The sequence below is a fragment of the Miscanthus floridulus genome, chromosome 8 (genome assembly GCF_019320115.1).
Source record: "Miscanthus floridulus cultivar M001 chromosome 8, ASM1932011v1, whole genome shotgun sequence".
Classification (NCBI taxonomy): Eukaryota; Viridiplantae; Streptophyta; class Magnoliopsida; order Poales; family Poaceae; genus Miscanthus; species Miscanthus floridulus.
In genome coordinates this window covers 174861412-174880438 of record NC_089587.1, presented here as the reverse complement: position 1 = coordinate 174880438, position 19027 = coordinate 174861412, and the positions used below count along the sequence as shown (strand labels likewise).

General features: G+C 53.6%; 1 protein-coding gene across 1 annotated transcript; it reads right to left on the bottom strand.

Moving 5' to 3' along the window:
- Window positions 1-7868: 7868 nt before the first annotated feature.
- Window positions 7869-11177, bottom strand: LOC136474063 (nitrate reductase [NADH] 3-like). Its single transcript, XM_066471680.1, has 4 exons — window positions 10055-11177; window positions 9801-9941; window positions 9449-9681; window positions 7869-9325 (listed from the first exon to the last, which is right to left on the bottom strand). Exons 1-4 carry the CDS (start codon window positions 11052-11054, stop codon window positions 8018-8020), a joined length of 2682 nt encoding a protein of 893 aa, XP_066327777.1. The 5' UTR covers window positions 11055-11177; the 3' UTR covers window positions 7869-8017.
- Window positions 11178-19027: the final 7850 nt, after the last annotated feature.

Genomic DNA, 19027 nt, shown 5'->3' with positions numbered 1-19027 from the left:
GGCGAGATGGAGTTTCATCAACCAGGGCATCGGGCGTGCTGAGGGTTCGGGTGAGTTGGAGTCGTGGATCCAGGGATTGGGCGAGTCAGAGTCGCTAACCAAGGCGTCGAGCACACCAAGGGATCAGACAAGATGGACTTGCGGATCCAACTAACGGACAGCCAAGGGATCAGGAAAATCAGAGTCTTGGATTTAGGCGTTGGACGCGCCGGGGATCAGGTGAGTCAGAGTCGCGGATCTAGGTGTCGGGCTCGCCGAGGGATCGAGCGAGTCAGAGTGGCGGATCCAGGCATTGGGCACACTGAGGGATCGGGTGAGTCAGAGTCGCGGACCTAAGCGCAGCCGAGGTGTTGGGTGTCTTGAGCCCCTAAGCCCCGTTGGGCTTGGTAGGGGTTGGTTGAGTTTCATGCGTTACCCCGTCCACGGTTTCTCACAACTGGAGGATCTGAGCTAACGTTGCTTGCCTCGATGGCTCGAGTGACGCACTCGGTGAGCTCGCTAACGGGCACGTTCGAGTGAAGTCTGGGTTCATCGTTCGTGATGGGGTCAGCATAGCCCTCATGTGGCACTCCATTTCCTTAACCCACATCCCGGTAGATGCCTTGGTCATTCTAGAGACCGACCCGGGTGGCCCGCTGGCCTCCCCTTGATGGAGATTCTGTGGGCATGGCTTGAGGTTAGGATCGAACGAGAAGGTTGAGATAACCCTATCTGCTTCGGGGCAGACTGGGCGAGGGCCGCTCGGGGCTCATCTGTGTTTTCTCCCCTGGCTCTATTTGACGTCAGGTAGCCTCGAGCCCTTCGTGGGCCGGCCTTCGAACCTCGTTCGGTCGTTGCTCATGTTGAATAAGGCAACTGCCGCTTCGTGACACAACATGGAGCGTTGTGATGCATTTAACTACATATGCAATGCTCCAAATGTATGGAATGAATGAATGCGTGCATAGATGAATGTGTGAATGCATTGCTTGTATGAATGACAGCAGATGAATAAAATGATCATATAAAGAAATAGTGGGGGTTAATAATGTTATCTTGATTACTCGAATGACGGGTTTTGAGGAGCTCCAATCAGAAATGTTCGACCAGGATCCGAGATCGTCGTTCATGATGGAGTCAGCATGGCCCACATGGGGCGTCCCTCTACTCCTTACCTATCTCTCGTCATTTGCCTGAGCCATCCGATCAACTCAGGAAGCCCGTTGGTCTCTCCTAGGTGGAGATCCCATAGTTTGGGCCTTTCCAAGTCCCGCCAGGGAAGGCAAAGGGCCACCTATGCGTAGTTGTGACTTATTTCTCGTGCCCGGCGTGCGGTAGTGGTGGGCCATACCCAGGCCACGTCCCGTCTAACCAGGCACCGCTCTGTCAGGCAGGGCGCATTCCGTCATATCCCATCCGCATTGAATGGAGGAAGGGAGATGGTTTTTTGCCCCCGTCGTTTTTCCTTTCCCCAATCACCACGCCTTTCCCAACTGCTGCGCCTCCTCTTTAAATAGGGGAAGGGAGAGGGCTTTCATCTGTTCCTTCACCTATTCCCCATCTGCCGCTTCTCCTTCTTCCTTATTGCCAAGAGTGTTCGTGCTGCGGTGGTTCCTAGGAGAAAAAGGGGAGAGCGAGGGAGAGGAGGAACCCACAGATCCGTTCATGAATCTAGAGCACAATGTCAAGCTAGAGGTCATCCGTCATGACTGAGTCAGTGTTGGACGCCTTCACTGAGAAAGGGGTGCTACCACCGAAAGAGGTGGCACACTAGAGGGCTCCCGCAGGGGAAGCTTTTCCATGGCCTCAGGCCGGTGAGGTAATCTCCTTCCACCACCGGCTACGGCAGAAGAGGAGAGGGAGATTGGGCTCCCTACCTCGCCGGGCAGAGGGCCGCATGACTCACCCTCTTGGTCAGAGCTGGAGGTGCCGGAGGGAGATGCGGGCGGGCTGGAGCCAGAACATCCGCCGGTGGCCCGTGAAATCGAGGTGGTGGAGATCCCCTTTGATGGCAAAGCAGGTGACAAGGTGGAGCCGTCGGCGCCGTCGTAGGAGCTGGTGGTGGTCTGGTCATCAGGTAGGCCTTCCAACGGGTTGGGGGCCACTCACCTAGTGTGGCCCTGCCCCAAGGACCCGAGAAAGGTTTGGTTCATCATTCGGGATGAGCAGGAGTGTCAACTCTAGGACATGCTTGGGGGGGATAGGACTTGCAATGGAGTCTGATCTCGCCCAAACCAGGGTGAAGCTAGAGGAGGCTCTAGAGCGGGTCAAGTCCATCCAGCAGGCAGTCATGGTCGACTTGCCCCATGTCACAGAGGTGAGTTTTCTACGCTTGTCCTTGACTCTTGGTCTTTCATCGGTTGCGTCAGCATGCTTGCTTCTTGTTTTGCAGGGTTTGGAGGAGATGTCGAGCCGCAAGTCTCGTTTCCTCTAGATGGAGCACGCCTGGGTCACCGAGCTTGAGCGCGAGCTAGAGTTCGCTCGCCATGAGTCCCAAGACCGTGCGGCGGAGGTGACCGAGGCACGGGAGACGGAGCTATTCGCGGCGGAGCGGGCGACCGCCGCTGAGCAGGGGCTTGAGGCGGCAAAGGTCCGCTAGGCGGAGACCGAGACGACGCTGCAGAAGTCCCTGGCAGAGATCGAGGTGGCGCTCTAAAGTACCCTGGAGACCCTAGAGATGGATCAGAAGGCCCTAGAGTTAGAGCGGAAGGCCCGATCGAAGGCCGACCAGGAAGTGCTCGCGCTCTGGGGCCAGGTGCTTGGGACTGAGGAGTTGAACTCCTAGTTGCGTGAGCAGGTGACTCGGTAGGAGGAGGGACTCTCCATCCTCGAGACCACCCGCCTTGGTACGTACCCTTTCTACTTTTGGTGTCTTGGTTTTTTCCTTTAGCCTGCTTTTGAGCTTGTTGTCCTTCTTCCAGAGCTAGGTGGAAAGGTGGAGTCGTTGGAGCGGGACCTAGAGACAGCCAAGGTGACGATTGGCCGAAATGCGGAGGCGCTGGCCAAGTCCCTTCAAGAGCGATGTGCTCTCGAGGGGAACTTGACCAGATACATAATGTTGCCCAACTCATCGTCCCGAAGGTCTTTGGGTCCGCGCCAAGTACCAGCGCGCCCGCCATCCGGCTGGCGGAGGTTCCAGCCCTCATCACCGACGGGATGTTCTATGGGACGTCAGGGGTGCTGACCTCTGTGGCAACGCACCATCCAGACCTAGACTTTGTCGCCATCTACAGTGGGTACGCCGACGGTTGGAGCATGGAGGACATCCACTCGCTTGGGGAGAGCTTGCTGCCATACGCACAGTTGTGGCCAAGCAAGTATCCGCGTAGTGGGTGATGGATGCCCGTCGTGCGAACATGGATGAAGGCAAGCGCTAGGAGGACGTCGCCCAGCCTACGGATGGAGTGGAGCCTGGGTTGGAGGCGAACATCGCCCCACCTCCGACCGAGCCTAACGTCGTCTAGTCGGAGAGCGAGCAGGCCCTACCTTCGCTGGTCGAGACGGTAGCCGATGTAGTCGGGGAACCATAGTAGAAGTTTTCAGAGTAGAAATCTTTAGCAAATGTAAAAGATAATGTCATGGGGGAGCCCCCTATGTAAATGTTTAGTGTATTAATGAATACAATCAATTTTGTTTTGTGATGGAATTACTTTGTTCGGGGAAGCTTGTCCCGTCCGTTCCTTATTTTTACCGTAGCATAATTTTGTTTTTTATTCTTTCTTTTTTGCATCTACCCGTTCGTTCGGTAGGCTACAACCTTAAGAGCCTGGGTGTGGCCCACGAGGCTCAGCTATTTGCAACCATAGGTAGAGGCGGGGTGCGATCGGTCGGAATATTTAAAGCAAAGTTACGTAAGGTAATTAAGGGAATGGACTACCCTTTTGTTTGGGTAAAAAAGGTATTTACCATATGATAGTAAAAAAGAGAGGTGGTATCGCACCCCCGTGGAGCCCCTGAGCGACCCAGGCCGAAAGTGTTCGGGCTAGGGCGCTTTATAGGAGCAAACGTTAAGTAAAAAAGGGTAAGACCGAATTTTAGGGGAAGAAACGACATAGTTGTTCGCTGTTCCAAGTGTTGGTGAGAACATTGCCGTTGTCGTCCTTCAGTCGGTGGGCGCCTAGTCGAATTACTTTGGTCACCGTATAGGGACTTTCAGTCATCCGCATCCTTGCCTACCATGCCCCCTTTCTTAGCTGCTACCTCCTTGCCCTTTCCTTCCTTTGGCCCGTTGGCCTGTCGTAGAAAGCGCTTGAGGAGTTCACAGTCCTTGTAGAGGTGCTTGATGGGGTAGGCATGGTTGGTGCATGGGCTCTCCATGAGCTCATTGAAGTGGTCAGGCAAGCCTTGCTAGGGCTGCTTGCCTGTGCGATCAACCGTGGCGACCAATGCGGAGTTGGTCGGTCGGCGCCGATCCTTCTTGTTCTTTTTGCCCCTCTGCGTGGAGGGGCCCTCGTCCTGATCCTCGCGCTTGGCCTTGCCTTTGTCCCGGCCTCCATTGAAGACCGCTTCGATCGCCTCCTCGCTGGAAGCATGGTTTGTGGCGACGTCGAGCAGGTCACGGGTGGTTCAGGGCTTTAGGCAGCTAAGCTTGTGGATCAGGGACTCGTAGGTTGTCCTAAAGAGGAATGCGCTGATGACATCCACGTCGACGACATCAGGGAGGGAGTTGCATCTTTTGGAGAACCTATGGATGTAATCCCATAGGGGCTCGCTAGGCTCCTGCTGGCAGCTCCTGAGGTCCTAGGAGTTCCTAGGGTGGACATACGTCCCCTAGAAGTTCTTGACGAAGACCCTCTTGAGGTCAGCCCAGTCGCGGATGCTGTCGTGTGGAAGGAATTCAAGCCATGCTCGAACATGTTCCCCACGTAGATAGGGAAGTACTGAATGATGAAGTGGTCATCATCCACTCCACTGGCTCGGTAGGCGAGCCAGAAGTCTTCAAGCCATATACCAGGGTTTGTCTCCACGATATACTTGGCGATGTTGGTAGGCGGTCAGAAATGCGGTGGGAACAACGCTCTTTGGATGCGTCGGCCAAAGGCCCATGGTACCAGGCCATCTGGACAGGGACTCCAGTTGTCTGGCTAGCGACCATGCCTGGGGTGCGTTTCACCGCTCCTCGCGATGGCCCGGCGGGGGTCTGTGTCGCCTGCCCTCATGGCCGCCTAATGGATGTCATCATCATGCCGGGCCTGATACCGGTTGCTGATGACACTACGAGCGTCTTAGTTTGGCCTGAGCCGCTCGCGCACAGGCGGCCGGTGTGGAGCGGGCACCAGGTCAGGCCAGGGCGTAGCTATGGCCTCCTATGTCGTGCTCAGCGGCTGTAGCGGTGAGCGGATGGAGCGATTCGTCTGGTGCGTCCCCACTCTCCTAGTGGGGAGAGAGGCCACGAGTCGGTGTCGCAATGCGGAGCTCTACGCCTGTTGAACGGCGGCGGTCTCCACCAGTGCCCTGAGGTTCTAGTGGATCGCTTGTTCCTGGGGGTTGTCCAGCTCAGGAAGGCCGCATAGAAGCATCATCGCTGCGGCGATGTTCTGGCTAGCCCAAGCGAACTGTGGGGGATCGTTCCCCTCATCGATGATGTTGCGCTGAACCTAACGGGCGTGACCCCGAGCGCCGCTCGCTGGGTTACGCGCACGGGGCGCAACATGCTGCACCGAGCGCGCCAGCGTAGGTGGCGGCTAGTTCTGCCGCCGTTGCCATAGCTCCTCACCGTGCTCTTGTGCGGGCGCGAGGGCCCCCACACGAGGGTCCAGAGGGCTGTGAGTCTCTGTAAGGACTTCGCTACCAATGGTGGCTATCCCGGAACGTCCGCCATAGCGCACTCCCGGGACGGACGGTGGCTAGATGCTACGTCGCCGACGCTGGAGCCGTCGCTCTCAACCTCGTCATCTAGGAGCTCGTGGAAAGTGGTGAGAGCATAGCTCGCCATTCCCACGAATTCGGATGTGAGAGGGGGTGGCGCCAGCATCCTTCAGAGCCCTCGAGCGTACGTGTCCACAGGGGACGCCAGGTCATAGGGGAACCGGTCGCATGACGGTCGCGGCGCGAACAACGAGGTCCCTCCGGATAATTGGCGGAAGATAGTAAACAACAAGTAAATAACAACATGTACATTACTCATAGCGGGGTTTGAGCAGAGTGTTTGCTCAGAATGAAGCGTAGGCGCCTCGTCGTTGAAGTCATCGGGTGTCCCAGAGCCGATGGAGGGCGCCCCTTCGACGAGCGCCGGAACAAGTGCCTCCTTGCGGAGGTGTAGCGCGCCGAGCTAGTCGGCGACGAAGTCTAGGCTTCCGAAAAGGAAGGCCTAGGACAACTTGAAGATGGGAGGCCACCACATCCCAACAGGTGGGAGTGCGGGGAACTCTAGTGAGCCGAAGCAAGTCGTATTGGTTGAGCCCGCCATGGCGAAGGTGGCGGAAAGGTGGGCCATCCGATGACCAAAAAGCGTGAACGTACAACGTCTTCCCCACGGACTGCGCCAACTGTCGATGCAGAAAGTGACCAACACGTAAATATTTATAGTTTTGCCGTATGTTGTGATCGGATGTGGCCTATCACTCAATAACATAGGGTTTATACTGGTTCAGGCAACGTGCCCTACGTTCAGTTTGAGTCGGTCGATGACTTTATTCCTGAGCCCAGGTGCTCTAAGTTTGCTGTGGGGTTACAAACGGAAGGGAGTAAGATGGGAGGTGCAAGAGGCCCGGTCGGACTCTGGTCCGAAGGACCGAGAGTGACAGGAGCTCCGCTATGTGCTAAGTGTTTGAGCATGCGCTCTGTGTAGCTTTATAGTGTCTAAAGCTAGCTAAGGGTGAATCGATGTGAGTGAATTGATCCTCCTGGAGTTGATCGATCTTTTTTATTGGGAGAGAGCGCGTCCTCTTTTATAGATGAAGTGGACGGCCTTACAAGAGAGAGAGAAAGAGAGTGCGTATGCTACTAAGTCTTGTTGTCCACGCCATCGGGTATAAGACGATTGTAGGTGCCCACAATACTGTTGATGTCAGATGCATGTGGGAGGTTGCGTCGTCTTCTTTCGGTATGGCAGATGTCGGTGCCTGCCATACTATTGATGCCCAGAGTGCCATACTGTTGATGCCCAGAGGCACGTAGGGGGCTTTACCGTGTTCACGTGGTATGGGAGTTTGAGGGCACCCACAACACTATAGGGTAAATGTCGGCGCCCACAACACTGCTTGGGTTCTGACATGTCTGGAAGGTTGTAGGGCACCCTTCTGACATGTTCCGTTGGTACTGTCTTGCAGGTGTATAGGGTACGGTTCTTGGTATTGCGGATGACTTTGTGCTTCCTGCTTTACTTGCTCTGCTCGTTCCCTGGGTCCTTACCGAGCTGGCGTCCCCGGTCGGTTAGTCCCAGTCGGCTCCGACTGCACCAGTCGAAGAAGAGCTATAAGCAGAGGTTCGGTGCATCCTTGGTCGGAGACGCTAGTTGGAGTCGGAAGCGAGCGCCGTTCCTCTTTGGCCAGGCCTTCCGGTCGGAGAGGCGGACCGGAGTCAGAAGCGAGCGCTGTTCTTCCTCGGCCAGGCCTTCCGGTCGGAGAGGCGGGCCGGAGTCGGAAGCGAGGCCTTTCGGTCGAAGAGGCGGGCCAGAGTCGGAAGCGGGCGCTATTCCTCCTTAGCCAGGCCTTCCGGTCGGAGGCTGATTCGTCCTTCTGTCCTGTTGTTAGGTTTTTGGGCTGGCCCAAGAGTTATGCGTCGTTCGCAACGTCGTCTGCTGGGTCGAGCCTTTGCTGGGAAGCCGGTCCACGAGGAACCCCGATTTTATGAACCCAATTACATAATTTATCTTTTTTTTTTCTAACGTGTCCGTTCAAGCTTCTTATTAATAATAGCAAGATAAGATTTATTATTCTAGACTCCACTTCAAAGTACAAATATCTTTTGTTTTTACAAACGCACATATACGAGTACACATATTCCTTCACTGCTCAGGGGGAATATAAGAGATTAGAGATGCGAGAAGCCCTTTATCTGCTGGAACGAACGACATTTGGGATGCTAGCTAGGTAACTTAGAAGACGATGACAGAATCGACGTGGTGTTTCATCTTCTCTAGGTTCGGCGAGATGGCGAACTGGATCATTAGCGGCGGCCCGCAGACGAGAGCCAGCGTGCCGTCGCCGCCCTCCGGCACGTGCTTCCGCAGAATGGCCTCCGTCACGATCCCGACGCTGTACTTCCACTCCTCCGGGCGTTTCACCTGGCTGATGACGTACCAGACCTTGAGCCTGTCAGGGTACTTGGCTGCCCACCTGTCCAGCTCGCCGCGCAGGAGGATGTCGTCCTCCGTCCGGTTGGCGTACACGAGGTGCATCTCCGTCCGGTCCTCCGGCTGGTCGCGCAGCACCGCCTGGATCACCTGGTATATCGGCGTGATCCCGCTCCCGCCGGCGACCATGGCGAGGCGGCCCGCCCTGCACGGCTTGCCGTTGATCACGAAGCCACCCCGGCCGACGTACTCGACGTGGCCGAGCGGCCCCTTGACGTCGACGCGGGCGCCGACCGGAAGCGAGTCCAGGTACTGGGTCATGCGCCCGCCGTCGGGGAACTTGGGGTTCTCGTTCTTGAAGTATACCTTCACCAGGAGGTCGAAGTGCCCGACCTCGTCCACGGAGCTCGTCGGCGTGTACGCCCGCATGCACAGCTTGCCGTCGATGCTGGCGCACACGAAATTGTGCTTGCCGACCGGGAGACCGAGCACCTGGCCGGACGACGGCAGCGCGAAGCGGAACAGGCGGACTTCGCGGGACAGCACCGTCTTGGCGACGAGCCGGCACGGGACCTTCTCCCGCGGGTTGGAGAGCGCCACGACGGGCGCCGCTGGGCCCCCGATGGGGGCGAGCTCGAGGTGGGATGCCTGCTCGGTGCCAGCGGTGGTGACGAGATCGCCGATGCGGTACGCGTCGAGAAGGTCCGTGGCCTTGTCGGAGTGGATGGCGTCGAACTCCTCGGTGCAGTCGGTGCCGGCGTTGATGAGGATGCTGTCGGCGCCGCCCGGGTGGTCCTTGAGGTACTCCGTGCAGTCGTAGACGTGGCCGTGGACGATGATCCACGCCGAGTCCTGAGACGCGTGCTTGCGCACCTCGGACATGGTGAACTGGTTGGCGGTGTTGGTGATGGTCGCCGCGGACGTGCTGCGCGGTGGGAGCGCCGGCGCGGCACCGGCGGCCTCCGCGGTCTCGAGGCGCTTCTGCTGCGCCATCCATCCGCCCGGCTGGTTGCCGGGCTGCACCGGGTGCTCGAACGCAAGCCCTATCTCCCCGTTGCCCGGCCGGCACACGTTCACCTTCACCCTGAACCAACAGTTGGTCATCATTCCCTGCAAACAAGCGCGTGATACAATATTAGCATCAAAATACAGAAACAGAGAACGTCGACATGGACATGGTTAGGAACAAGACACGGTGCCATGCCAGCAGTAGCACCAGTGGCACGTCCGTACCAAGAGGTTCCAGGTGAGGAACTCGGGCTGGGTGTTGAGCGATTGGTCCCATGCGCGGACAGCGATCTCCTTGCAGGCGAGAAGGTCGGCGAGCTCGACGTCGATGGACCAGAAGCACCAGCACCAGTACCTTCCGTACTTGGTGGGCTTCTCCGGGTGGTCCAGCGCGCAGAGGAGCCAGTTCTCACCGCCGTCCAGCGTCACCTCAACTCGCGTCACTTTCTTGCCACCACCTACAACAAGTAGGAATGATGAAAAACACAGGGAAATAAATCATCCGCTGTCAGATGGAGATGGTGCTCTGCTCCACATCGGCGTGTGAACATAAGGGAGCAAGACGCTGTAGGGTTACCCGAGTAGGCGAATCCCTTCATGGTGTAGGTGCGCTGTGTCGTGATGGCGTTGATGGGCAGGAAATCATTGTGCCCTGGCGTTGTGATCACCGAGTTTGTGTTCATCTCGTTGATCACATACTCCGGCTTGTACCACCAGCCTGCATATATGCATATCAGCATATATATGCGTACCAATTCAGTAAATAAAAAGTACTTTAAATCGCTTTTCAGAGATCAAAACATAAATTGAACCACTTAATATATAATTGACCTTCGGCGTCGGCGAGCTTGGCGTCGACGTGGGACGGCAGGAATCGATTGTCCCGGTAATGGTAGTAGTTGTCGGACTCAGCTGTGGTGACGACGATGCGCCGGAGCCACTTGACCATGCGGCCGGCCGTGCATCCGGGGACGATGAGGCGCACGGGGAACCCATGGTCGGGCAGCAGCGGCCCGCCGTTCTGCTGGTACGCGAGCATGACGTCCATGGTGGGGTCCAAGGCCCGCTCGCGCGTGATGCTGGTGCCGTACTTGGATCCGCCGCCGCCGGGGAGGTCCTCGGCGCCCTCGAAGCACACGTAGAGGGCGCCGTCGGCGACGCCGCCGCACCGGCGCAGCACGTCGCGGAGGCGCGCGCCGCGCCACACGGACGTGGACACGGCGCCGGGGCCCCAGTTGAAGCCCAGCGTCTGGCGCGCCATGTTCTGCTCCTTCCGCCGGTTGCTGGAGCAGACGAGCGTGACGGGCAGCTCCAGGGCCGGGAAGTCGCGGACGAGCTCGTCCATGGTGAAGCGCGCGGGGCGCCGGACGAGTCCGGACACCTCCACGGTCCACGTCGCCCAGTCCCCGCGCGGGACGGGACCGTGGTTGCGCACGTAGTGCAGAGGGGCTGGCGTGATGAAGCCGTGCCGCATGAGCTGTGGCAGCGGCGGCTCGCCGTTGAACGGGTGCTTCCCCGTGAGACGGATCAGCGACGGGCTGCGCTCCACCCACGCGTCCGCGGTGCCCTCGTCGCGCGGGTCGTGCACCGACGACGCCTCCACGCCGAGATGGCGCAGGTAGTGCGATCCGTACGTCTCGTGCCGATCATCCTGGTGTTCGTCGTCGTCGTCGTCCGATGCGTCGTCGTCAGCCTTCTGGGTCGACGAGACGGGAGCAGCGACGACGAAGCCACTGCCGCGCACGCCCGGCAGAGCAGGGTACGGCAAACGTTGCGCGGTGCCCTGTTCGAGGCTGGCCAAGTGCGTTGGCGGTTCAACACAAGTGCTCATGGTGGATCGGCTGGTGAAACGCTACTTGTACTTGCTGCTTGCTGCTTGCTGCTTGCTGGTGGGAGACTGGGAGATGAGATTAGCAGCGAGCGAGCGGGTGCTCCTGTCCCGTAGAGCGTTGTGCTCGTGACAAGGTTAGGCAGGTCGTTCGATCGGGTTGTGCACGAGCAGCATATATACACTCGCGGGCGGTGAAGCTCCAGCAATCCTGCAAATCTTTTTTTTAACTAAATCCCGCCTATCTTGGCCCATCAGACGCCAACAAAAAAATGGTTCGGAGCCGCCATTGGGCACACGTCACTTGAGCGACAACCAGCCAAAATCATGTCTGCTCACGATTCCTCGCACTGTTTGCTCGTGTGTATAATAACATGACAACAACAACAACAAAAAAGACAAAACAAGTGTGTATCATGATTCATGTGGAGTTGTGGAACAACGACTTTCTTTTTTTCGAATAATTCGGGGAAGACCCCGCCTTTATATTAGTTAATAAATTGATCGAGGCGAATTGTACAGCAGTTACAGCCGAACAAGTTTCTTTTCAACTTCTCAAAAGAGTTCAATCAAGATCCATATGATATTTCAGCAAATAATTTTGAAATGAACATTCGTCACGCAGGTACTACAGTGGTGTTGGTTATTAGACTGACTCCAACAACGTAACCCAAATCGGATACCCATTTCACCGTTTAGGTAACACACAGTACAGAAAGCTACGCACCCCATTCTTGACCTCTCCAACGGATGAGCCCCAAATCCTGTAAAAAAATATCCGTGCTCTCTCTCCTCTCTCTCTCTCTCTCTCCACGCTCTCTCACTCTCTTCTCTCCCTAGGCGGCAGCAGCACCTCGCCAGTGGCGGCAGCGGGGCCACGACGCCCCTCGGCGCGGCGGCGCACCGGTGCAGGCGGGCTCGGCGGTCTTGCGCTGGCGGCCTAAGCGAGGGCGCCTCTTGGCGCGGCGGCGCACCGGCGTGGTGGTGCAGAGGCACTGGTGGGCCCGGGCGCGGGCGCCCCTCGGCGTGGCGGCGCACCGGCGGCGCTCTCTCCTTCGTCAACTCCTCCCGCGGCGGCCCGCCTCCTCCACTCCACTCCTCCCCGAATCCGCCTCGCCACGCCGCGCCGCTCCGGGCGTTCATCGCCTCGAGCCCGCCTCGCCCCGCCGGCCGCGCTCCGCCGCGGATCCGCCTCGCCGAGTCGAGCCGGCGGCGCGATGGTCGCAAGAAAGGACGCCTCCCCTAGCTCCGGCTCCGGTTCCGCGACGAGCACACCTTGGCTGATGCCGCTACTGCTTTTCCTGGACGCCGGCTTCGATGGGAGAACGGGGAGCGGGAGGAGCACCCCACCGGCGAAGAGCTCATCGGCGAAGGAGGGCGAGGTGGCGGGGTTGGGGTGGAGTGGCCAGAACTCGAACTCCGCGGAGGAAGACGCGCTGCTGTTGCTCCTCGCCTCGGCGGCGTCCATTGCTGCCTGGGAGTGGGAGGAGCCGGCCGCTGTCTTCTTGCTCCGATTGCTTCGGCTCCCTGCGAGGTGGGGGAAGGGGAAGGGGAAGCAGAGGGGAGAGGAAGGTGGGGAGGTGGCAGCGCGCGGCTTTGTTTGCGTCGTCTCTCTTCGGCGACGCAGATTTGCCAACCGAATCGCCGAGTACCCAGAATGGGTATTCCGTTGGAGGCGTGTTTTGGTACCCAAAAACACTGTGGATAACGCATTTTTGCATTTGGGTACGCCGTTGGAGACGGTCTTAGGGATGCATGCAACCACACCTAAATTTTGTAAACATATATATGGATGGAATGGCAAGAAAGAGCGTATATAATTTGTTCTTTCTTATCATACTCGGCGAGCTTGCAGAAAACCATAAAACATCGTACAGCTAGAGCAGAGTACCAAAGCGTTAAAGGCGGTCGCACTATTGTTGACGCGAATTTTGGTCAACATGTCGGTAAGAAGCTAGATCACTCGGTATAGGCGAACCAAAGATTAGTCTAGTCGTCTCTTAAGTCTGCTGACGCTTAAGCAATGTGCTCGTAGACGAACACATTGTTACCGGGCGCCTCCAGCGATGAGTGTGATACGTAAGACACATCGCCGAAAGAGCCTCGTCAAGAACATGATGCGCAACACACGTCGATGAGCTCTCTGGAATCCAAAGCCCCACACGCGTGTTGTGTATACATATGTTAAAAAAAGGAATATAGCAAGTAAAAAATTTAAGGAAACTAAATCCCACCTCTTCATATATTTATGATGTTAATTAATTAGTTAGGTGAAATATGGTCACTTGAAGATATATTTGGTTTTGGCGCCCTATTTCACCATGGCGCGCACCTGTGGAATCGTCGAAGCTGCATGGCTAGATTTTCTACTCCAACCAGTTTGAAAAGGCCGTGGGAGGCCTAAGATTCTTAACTAACCAAGCAGCTGGGTCAATATGTTGTGGCAGCCTTATCTCGATCAGCGTGGGATATGGCGGAAAACACCAAACACACTCAAAATCATCCTATTACAGTAAACTAAACGTCCATTTAGCTCGTCTAATCACACTTATCTCCATTCTATTTAGGTCATTTAGACTTCCTCTTTTTCTTACGGTTAAACTGTCAAATCATTTAATGAAGTATTTAGGGCATAAATGACGCGGTTTACCTCCTTTTACTGTTTAAATGCCATTTCAATGGTCTTCTTGGCGGATATTGATTTTTAGTAATGATATGGATGTGCATAATCTAAAAGGATGCCATATTATGCAAATTAGGGTACTTTAAATTGTTTTCATAATGGCATAGGTTTGGTTCTGTTAGGTTGTTCTCCTAAGGATGGAGATAGCTAACTTAGATAAAAAAAATAAAGGGTTACTTTATATTATTTTTCATATTTGACACAGGTGAGTAATAATTTTGATGAAGATTAGGTAGTTTTAGATTATTTTTCATATTGACAGAGGAGACTATTATAATTAAGATATATATTTAGTTGTTAATTTAGGAATTTTTATAACGCGAAGGTGGGTAAATTTTTTAAAAAGAGTTAGATCTAGTAGCTTATTATTGACGTTGACGGTTAGGGTCTATATAATTGATGACCAGAGGTTCATGAGAATTTGTAGGATTTATATATTTTTCTTAGAGCATTTCATCTGAATCTACTTGGACGCTTCAAAATATTTGTCCTGTTATTAATAGTAGGATTAACTCCACTTTTGCCCCCTCAACTATTGTGTTGGTCTAATTTTAATCCTCAACTACAAAACAGCATAGTACCGGTACCTCAACTGTCAAAACCGTTCACTTTTAGCACCTAGGCGGGGGCAACGCTGTTTTGACCGACGTTGAGCGGTTTTGACCACGCCTCCCTCTCCATGCTGCATAGCCTAACAAACCGATGTTGGGGCATCTGTTCTTCCCTGCCAGTTGCTCGAAACCAGGAAGTGCCTGAATAAATGTTGTAGTTCTAAGTGCAAGCTTGGGGCTAGTAACTTGAACGGCCCAGAGTGCCACAGTGAAATCTAAGAAACATGCACGCCAAAAATCGTGCAGCACTCTGTTTCGGCCGGTGTTCGCGGTCACCGCGTCCGATCGTCGAGGGCTGAGCGCCTGCTTGCCCTGCACCGTGCTGCCTCGCCGCGCTGTCATAGCAGTTCGTCTGGCCGACCCGCTGTCGCGCCCGTGCCATGGCTGAGCCACTCTAGCCTCGCCCTGCCGTTGTCGCTTCTCCGGTCGCTGCCCTGGCCGATCCTGCTGACCTACTGCGCCCGCGCTTCCCCTGCTTATTTGCTGTCGCATCGTGCTGCTGCCTCACTGCCGCACCCGGCCGTGCCCTTGTCATCGCAACGCTCGACAGCTGGCCGGCTGACCTGGCGTCACGCGTGCCTCTGCTGCACGCTGGCTCTACCACGCCGCGCTATGTGTCTGCCACGTTCGCGCCATGGCTGAGAGCCCTGCCGCCACTGCATGCTTGGTTGGGCACAGCGCTACGCCCCATCTCGCCCATGCCGAGTCATCATCTGCGTGTGCACGCGACGCCACCGTCGTGGTTCCGCCGTGCCAGATAGCCAGGGCGAGCTCTCTGGTGCAAGAAAGCCGGTGCGACCACGTCCACAAGGTAGCTAGGAACCTCGGGAGGCTACGTGTAAGAGGAATTGAAGAGAGGTCGAATGTAGGTGACGAATTTTGGAGGCAGAACCGGCGAGCTCGGCTACGACGCATGGAGGCGACGTCCATGGCGAGCTCGGCTACGGTGTAGCGAGGCAGCATCCGTCGTAGCCTGCTCGCGCGCTGCCGTGCTGCTCGAGCGCCACCATGACCACTTGCTCAAGCGCCACCACCATGCTGCTTGCACGCTGTCGCCGTAGCCTGCTCGCCGCCGGTGACGGAAGGAAAGAGAGGGCCCAGCGTGGCACGATCAACGCCGAGGCCAGCACCGCCGCATCGAAGGGAGTAACACTCGTGAAAGGTCCTAATGGCTAGAGGGGGTGAATAAGCCTATTAAAAATTTTTACAACAACACTTAGCAAACCGGTTAGACAATTATGAGGCGAAGCAAGTGTTGTGCTAGCCTACTAAAAATGCAAGCTACCTACCACAATTCTCGTTTCTATAGATTCTAACCACACAATGACTATGGCCCTATACTAAGTTAGTGTGCTCTCAAAGGCTAACTAAAGAGCCACACTAACCAAACTAACAAGCTCTCACAACTAGCTACACTAAAGAGCTTGATAACTAGTTTGCGATAATGTAAAGAGAGAGAGCAAGATAGTTATACCGCCGTGTCGAGGAATGAACCAATTAATCACAAGAATAAAAACCAATGAAGACCAATAACCTTAGAATCAAATAATGACACAATGATTTTTTATCGAGGTTCACTTGCTTGCCGGCAAGCTAGTCCTCGTTGTGGCGCAATCACTTGGAGGTTCACGCGCTAATTGGCATCACACGCCAAACCCTCAATAGGGTGTCGCACAACCAACACAAGATAAGGATCACACAAGCCACGAGCCATTCACTAGAGTACCTTTTGGCTCTCCGCTAGGGAAAGGTCAAGAACCCCTCACAATCACCATGATCAGAGCCGGAGACAATCACCAACCTCCGCTCGATGATCCTCGCTGCTCCAAGCCATCTAGGTGGCGGCAACCACCAAGAGTAACAAGTGAATCCCACAGCGAAACACGAACACCAAGTGCCTCTAGATGCAAACACTCAATCAATGCACTTGGATTCTCTCCCAATCTCACAAAGATGACGAATCAATGATGGAGATGAGTGGGAGGGCTTTGGGTAAGCTCACAAGGTTGCTATGTCAATGCAAATGGCCAAGAGAGTGAGCTTGAGCTGGCCATGTGGCTTAAATAGAAGCCCCCACGAAATAGAGCCGTTGTACCACTTTACTACACACAACACGGGGTGACCGAACGCTCCGGTCATATCGACCAGACGTAGGACCCCAGCATCCGGTCGTGCGCTGCATGCCACGTGTCATAGGCTTGAAATGCTGTTCGCCCGATCTCAACGGTCAAGTGATGATCAAAAGCGCTGCTGCAAAGTGACCGGACGCTGGACCTCAGCATCCGGTCGTTTCCAGTAAGCATCTAGAAACAAGAAATCACGACCGGACGTGTTCGGTCATGCTCGACCGGACTCTCCCTGCGTCCGGTCACTCAACATCATTTCTGCGCGCGCCACACAGGTGCGACCGGACGCACCCAGCTAGCGTCCGATCACATCAACGCCAGCATCCGGTCAAAGACCGACGCTGCACATCCTCGGCTGCCACTGACCGGACACGCCGGTCCAACCGAGACCAGCGTCTGGTCACTGTGTGACCATCGTGACTAACTCCTTTTCAACTCTATCTTCTTCACCCTTGTTCAAATGTGCCAACCACCAAGTGTATCACCTTGTGTACATGTGTTAGCATATTTTCGTAAACATTTTCAAGGATGTTAGCACTCCACTAGATCCTAAATACATATGCAATGAGTTAGAGCATCTAGTGGCACTTTGATAACCGCATTTTGATACGAGTTTCACCCCTCTTAATAGTACGGCTATCGATTCTAAATGTGATCACACTCACTAAGTGTCTTGATCACCAAAACAAAATGGCTCCTACAATTTATACCTTTGCCTTGAGCCTTTTGTTTTTCTCTTTCTTGTTTTCAAGTCCAAGCGCTTGATCATCAACATGGCATCACCATCATCATGTCATGATCTTCATTTGCTTCACCACCTAGAATGTGCTACCTATCTCATGATCACTTGATAAACTAGGTTAGCACTTAGGGTTTCATCAATTCACCAAAACCAAACTAGAGCTTTCAATCTCCCCCTTTTTGGTAATTGATGACAACCCTTTCACAAAGATATGAATTGAAATTCAATTAAATCCATGTTGCTTGCCTAAGTATATTTACCATGTGCAAAAGGATATGGACAAGTTTCATGAACTCCAAATGGTAGCAATTGCTCCCCCTACATATGCGCTAAGAGTTTGGATTGTAGCTTGCACATATGCTTAGATAGGAAATATAGGAGACAATGTCTACCAAATGATGCTGAAGTATAAAAGATGGACCTTTGAAGTGTGATACCAATCAGAGTGCACCATTATACCATCCTTAGCACCATGATTAGCTCAATAGCACTTGGAAACACTTGGAAATGTAATCACTAGATAACCTATGCATGCTAGATTTTCATTTTATCATTCAAACCTACAACTAGCATACATCATACAAGCATGGATATTGAAATTTAAAACTTATGCCATGCAAGCAAACATATGAAATTCACATTCAAATGTACCATACAAGTTCATGAGCTTGCTCCCCCTACTTGTGTGCTCAAAATTTTAATTGATCCCTTTCCTTTGTCATATCTCTCCCCCTATTTCAAATTCTCCCCCTTTGTTGTCTTTTCACCATCTTAGTACACTAATATATCTTTTGTTTTCTCCCCATGTACTAATATTACTAATATCACTAATATCTTTGTTTTTCTCCCCCTTTGTCATCAATGACCACAAAGGTTCAAAATATAGATAGGTTGAGATTATCAATGTCAATCAATGGGGTGAGGATCATTTTCCTAAATTTGGTTTAATCTAGATTATTTGCCAAAGATATTTAACTCGGTTTGATCCAAGGACGTGCTTCTTCACACCTCCAAATAAGGGTTATCTTGTACCATGTTGAGTTAAACATTTAGAGATCATTTTCTAGATCAAACACTAGGTTTATAAGCCCACAAACATGTCATATGCTACCACTATATCAAAATAAGCATAGAAGCAATAGTGGTACCATATAATCATCAAATTCATTTGATTTTCATGAGTGAGCCTATTAAATGTGAAAGATGTCTAGATGCACTAAACATGTCCTTAGCAAGGATGTATGCCATGCCAATCAACTTTTACCTTGGATTGCTCGAAGGAGAGGCATGTCATATAAGTGGGGGGTGCATCAACACATATTTGAGAAATCCAATATGTTCAACTCATTCCTTAGCTTGCAAAACCTTTTCTCATCCAATGGCTTGGTGAATATATCGGCAAGTTGATCTTCGGTGCCTACACTCTCAATGTAAATATCCCCTTTTTTGTTGGTGATCTCTTATGAAATGATGGCGGACATCAATGTGCTTTGTTCTTACACGTTGAACCGGATTGTTGGTCAACTTGATTGCACTCTCATTGTCACATAGCAATGGCACTTTCTTGAACTTGATTCCAAAGTCACTCAAAGTGACCTTCATCCAAAGTATTTGTGCCCAACAACTACCGACAGATATGTATTCGGCTTCGGCGGTTGATAATGCAACACTATTTTGCTTCTTTGATAACCAAGAAACAAGTGATCTTCCCAACAATTGACATGTGCCCGAGGTGCTCTTCCTTTCAACCTTACATCCCGCATAATCTGAGTCAGAGTAACCAACTAGCTCAAACTTTGCTCCTTTGAGATACC

Coding starts and splice junctions, on each gene's coding strand:
- LOC136474063 (XM_066471680.1), bottom strand. CDS start 11,054: ATGAGCACTTGTGTTGAACCGCCAACGCACTTGGCCAGCCTCGAACAG. Junction 9,942..10,054: donor CAAGCTCGCCGACGCCGAAG/GTCAATTATATA, acceptor GCATATATGCAG/GCTGGTGGTACAAGCCGGAG. Junction 9,326..9,448: donor TCCTCACCTGGAACCTCTTG/GTACGGACGTGC, acceptor GCTTGTTTGCAG/GGAATGATGACCAACTGTTG.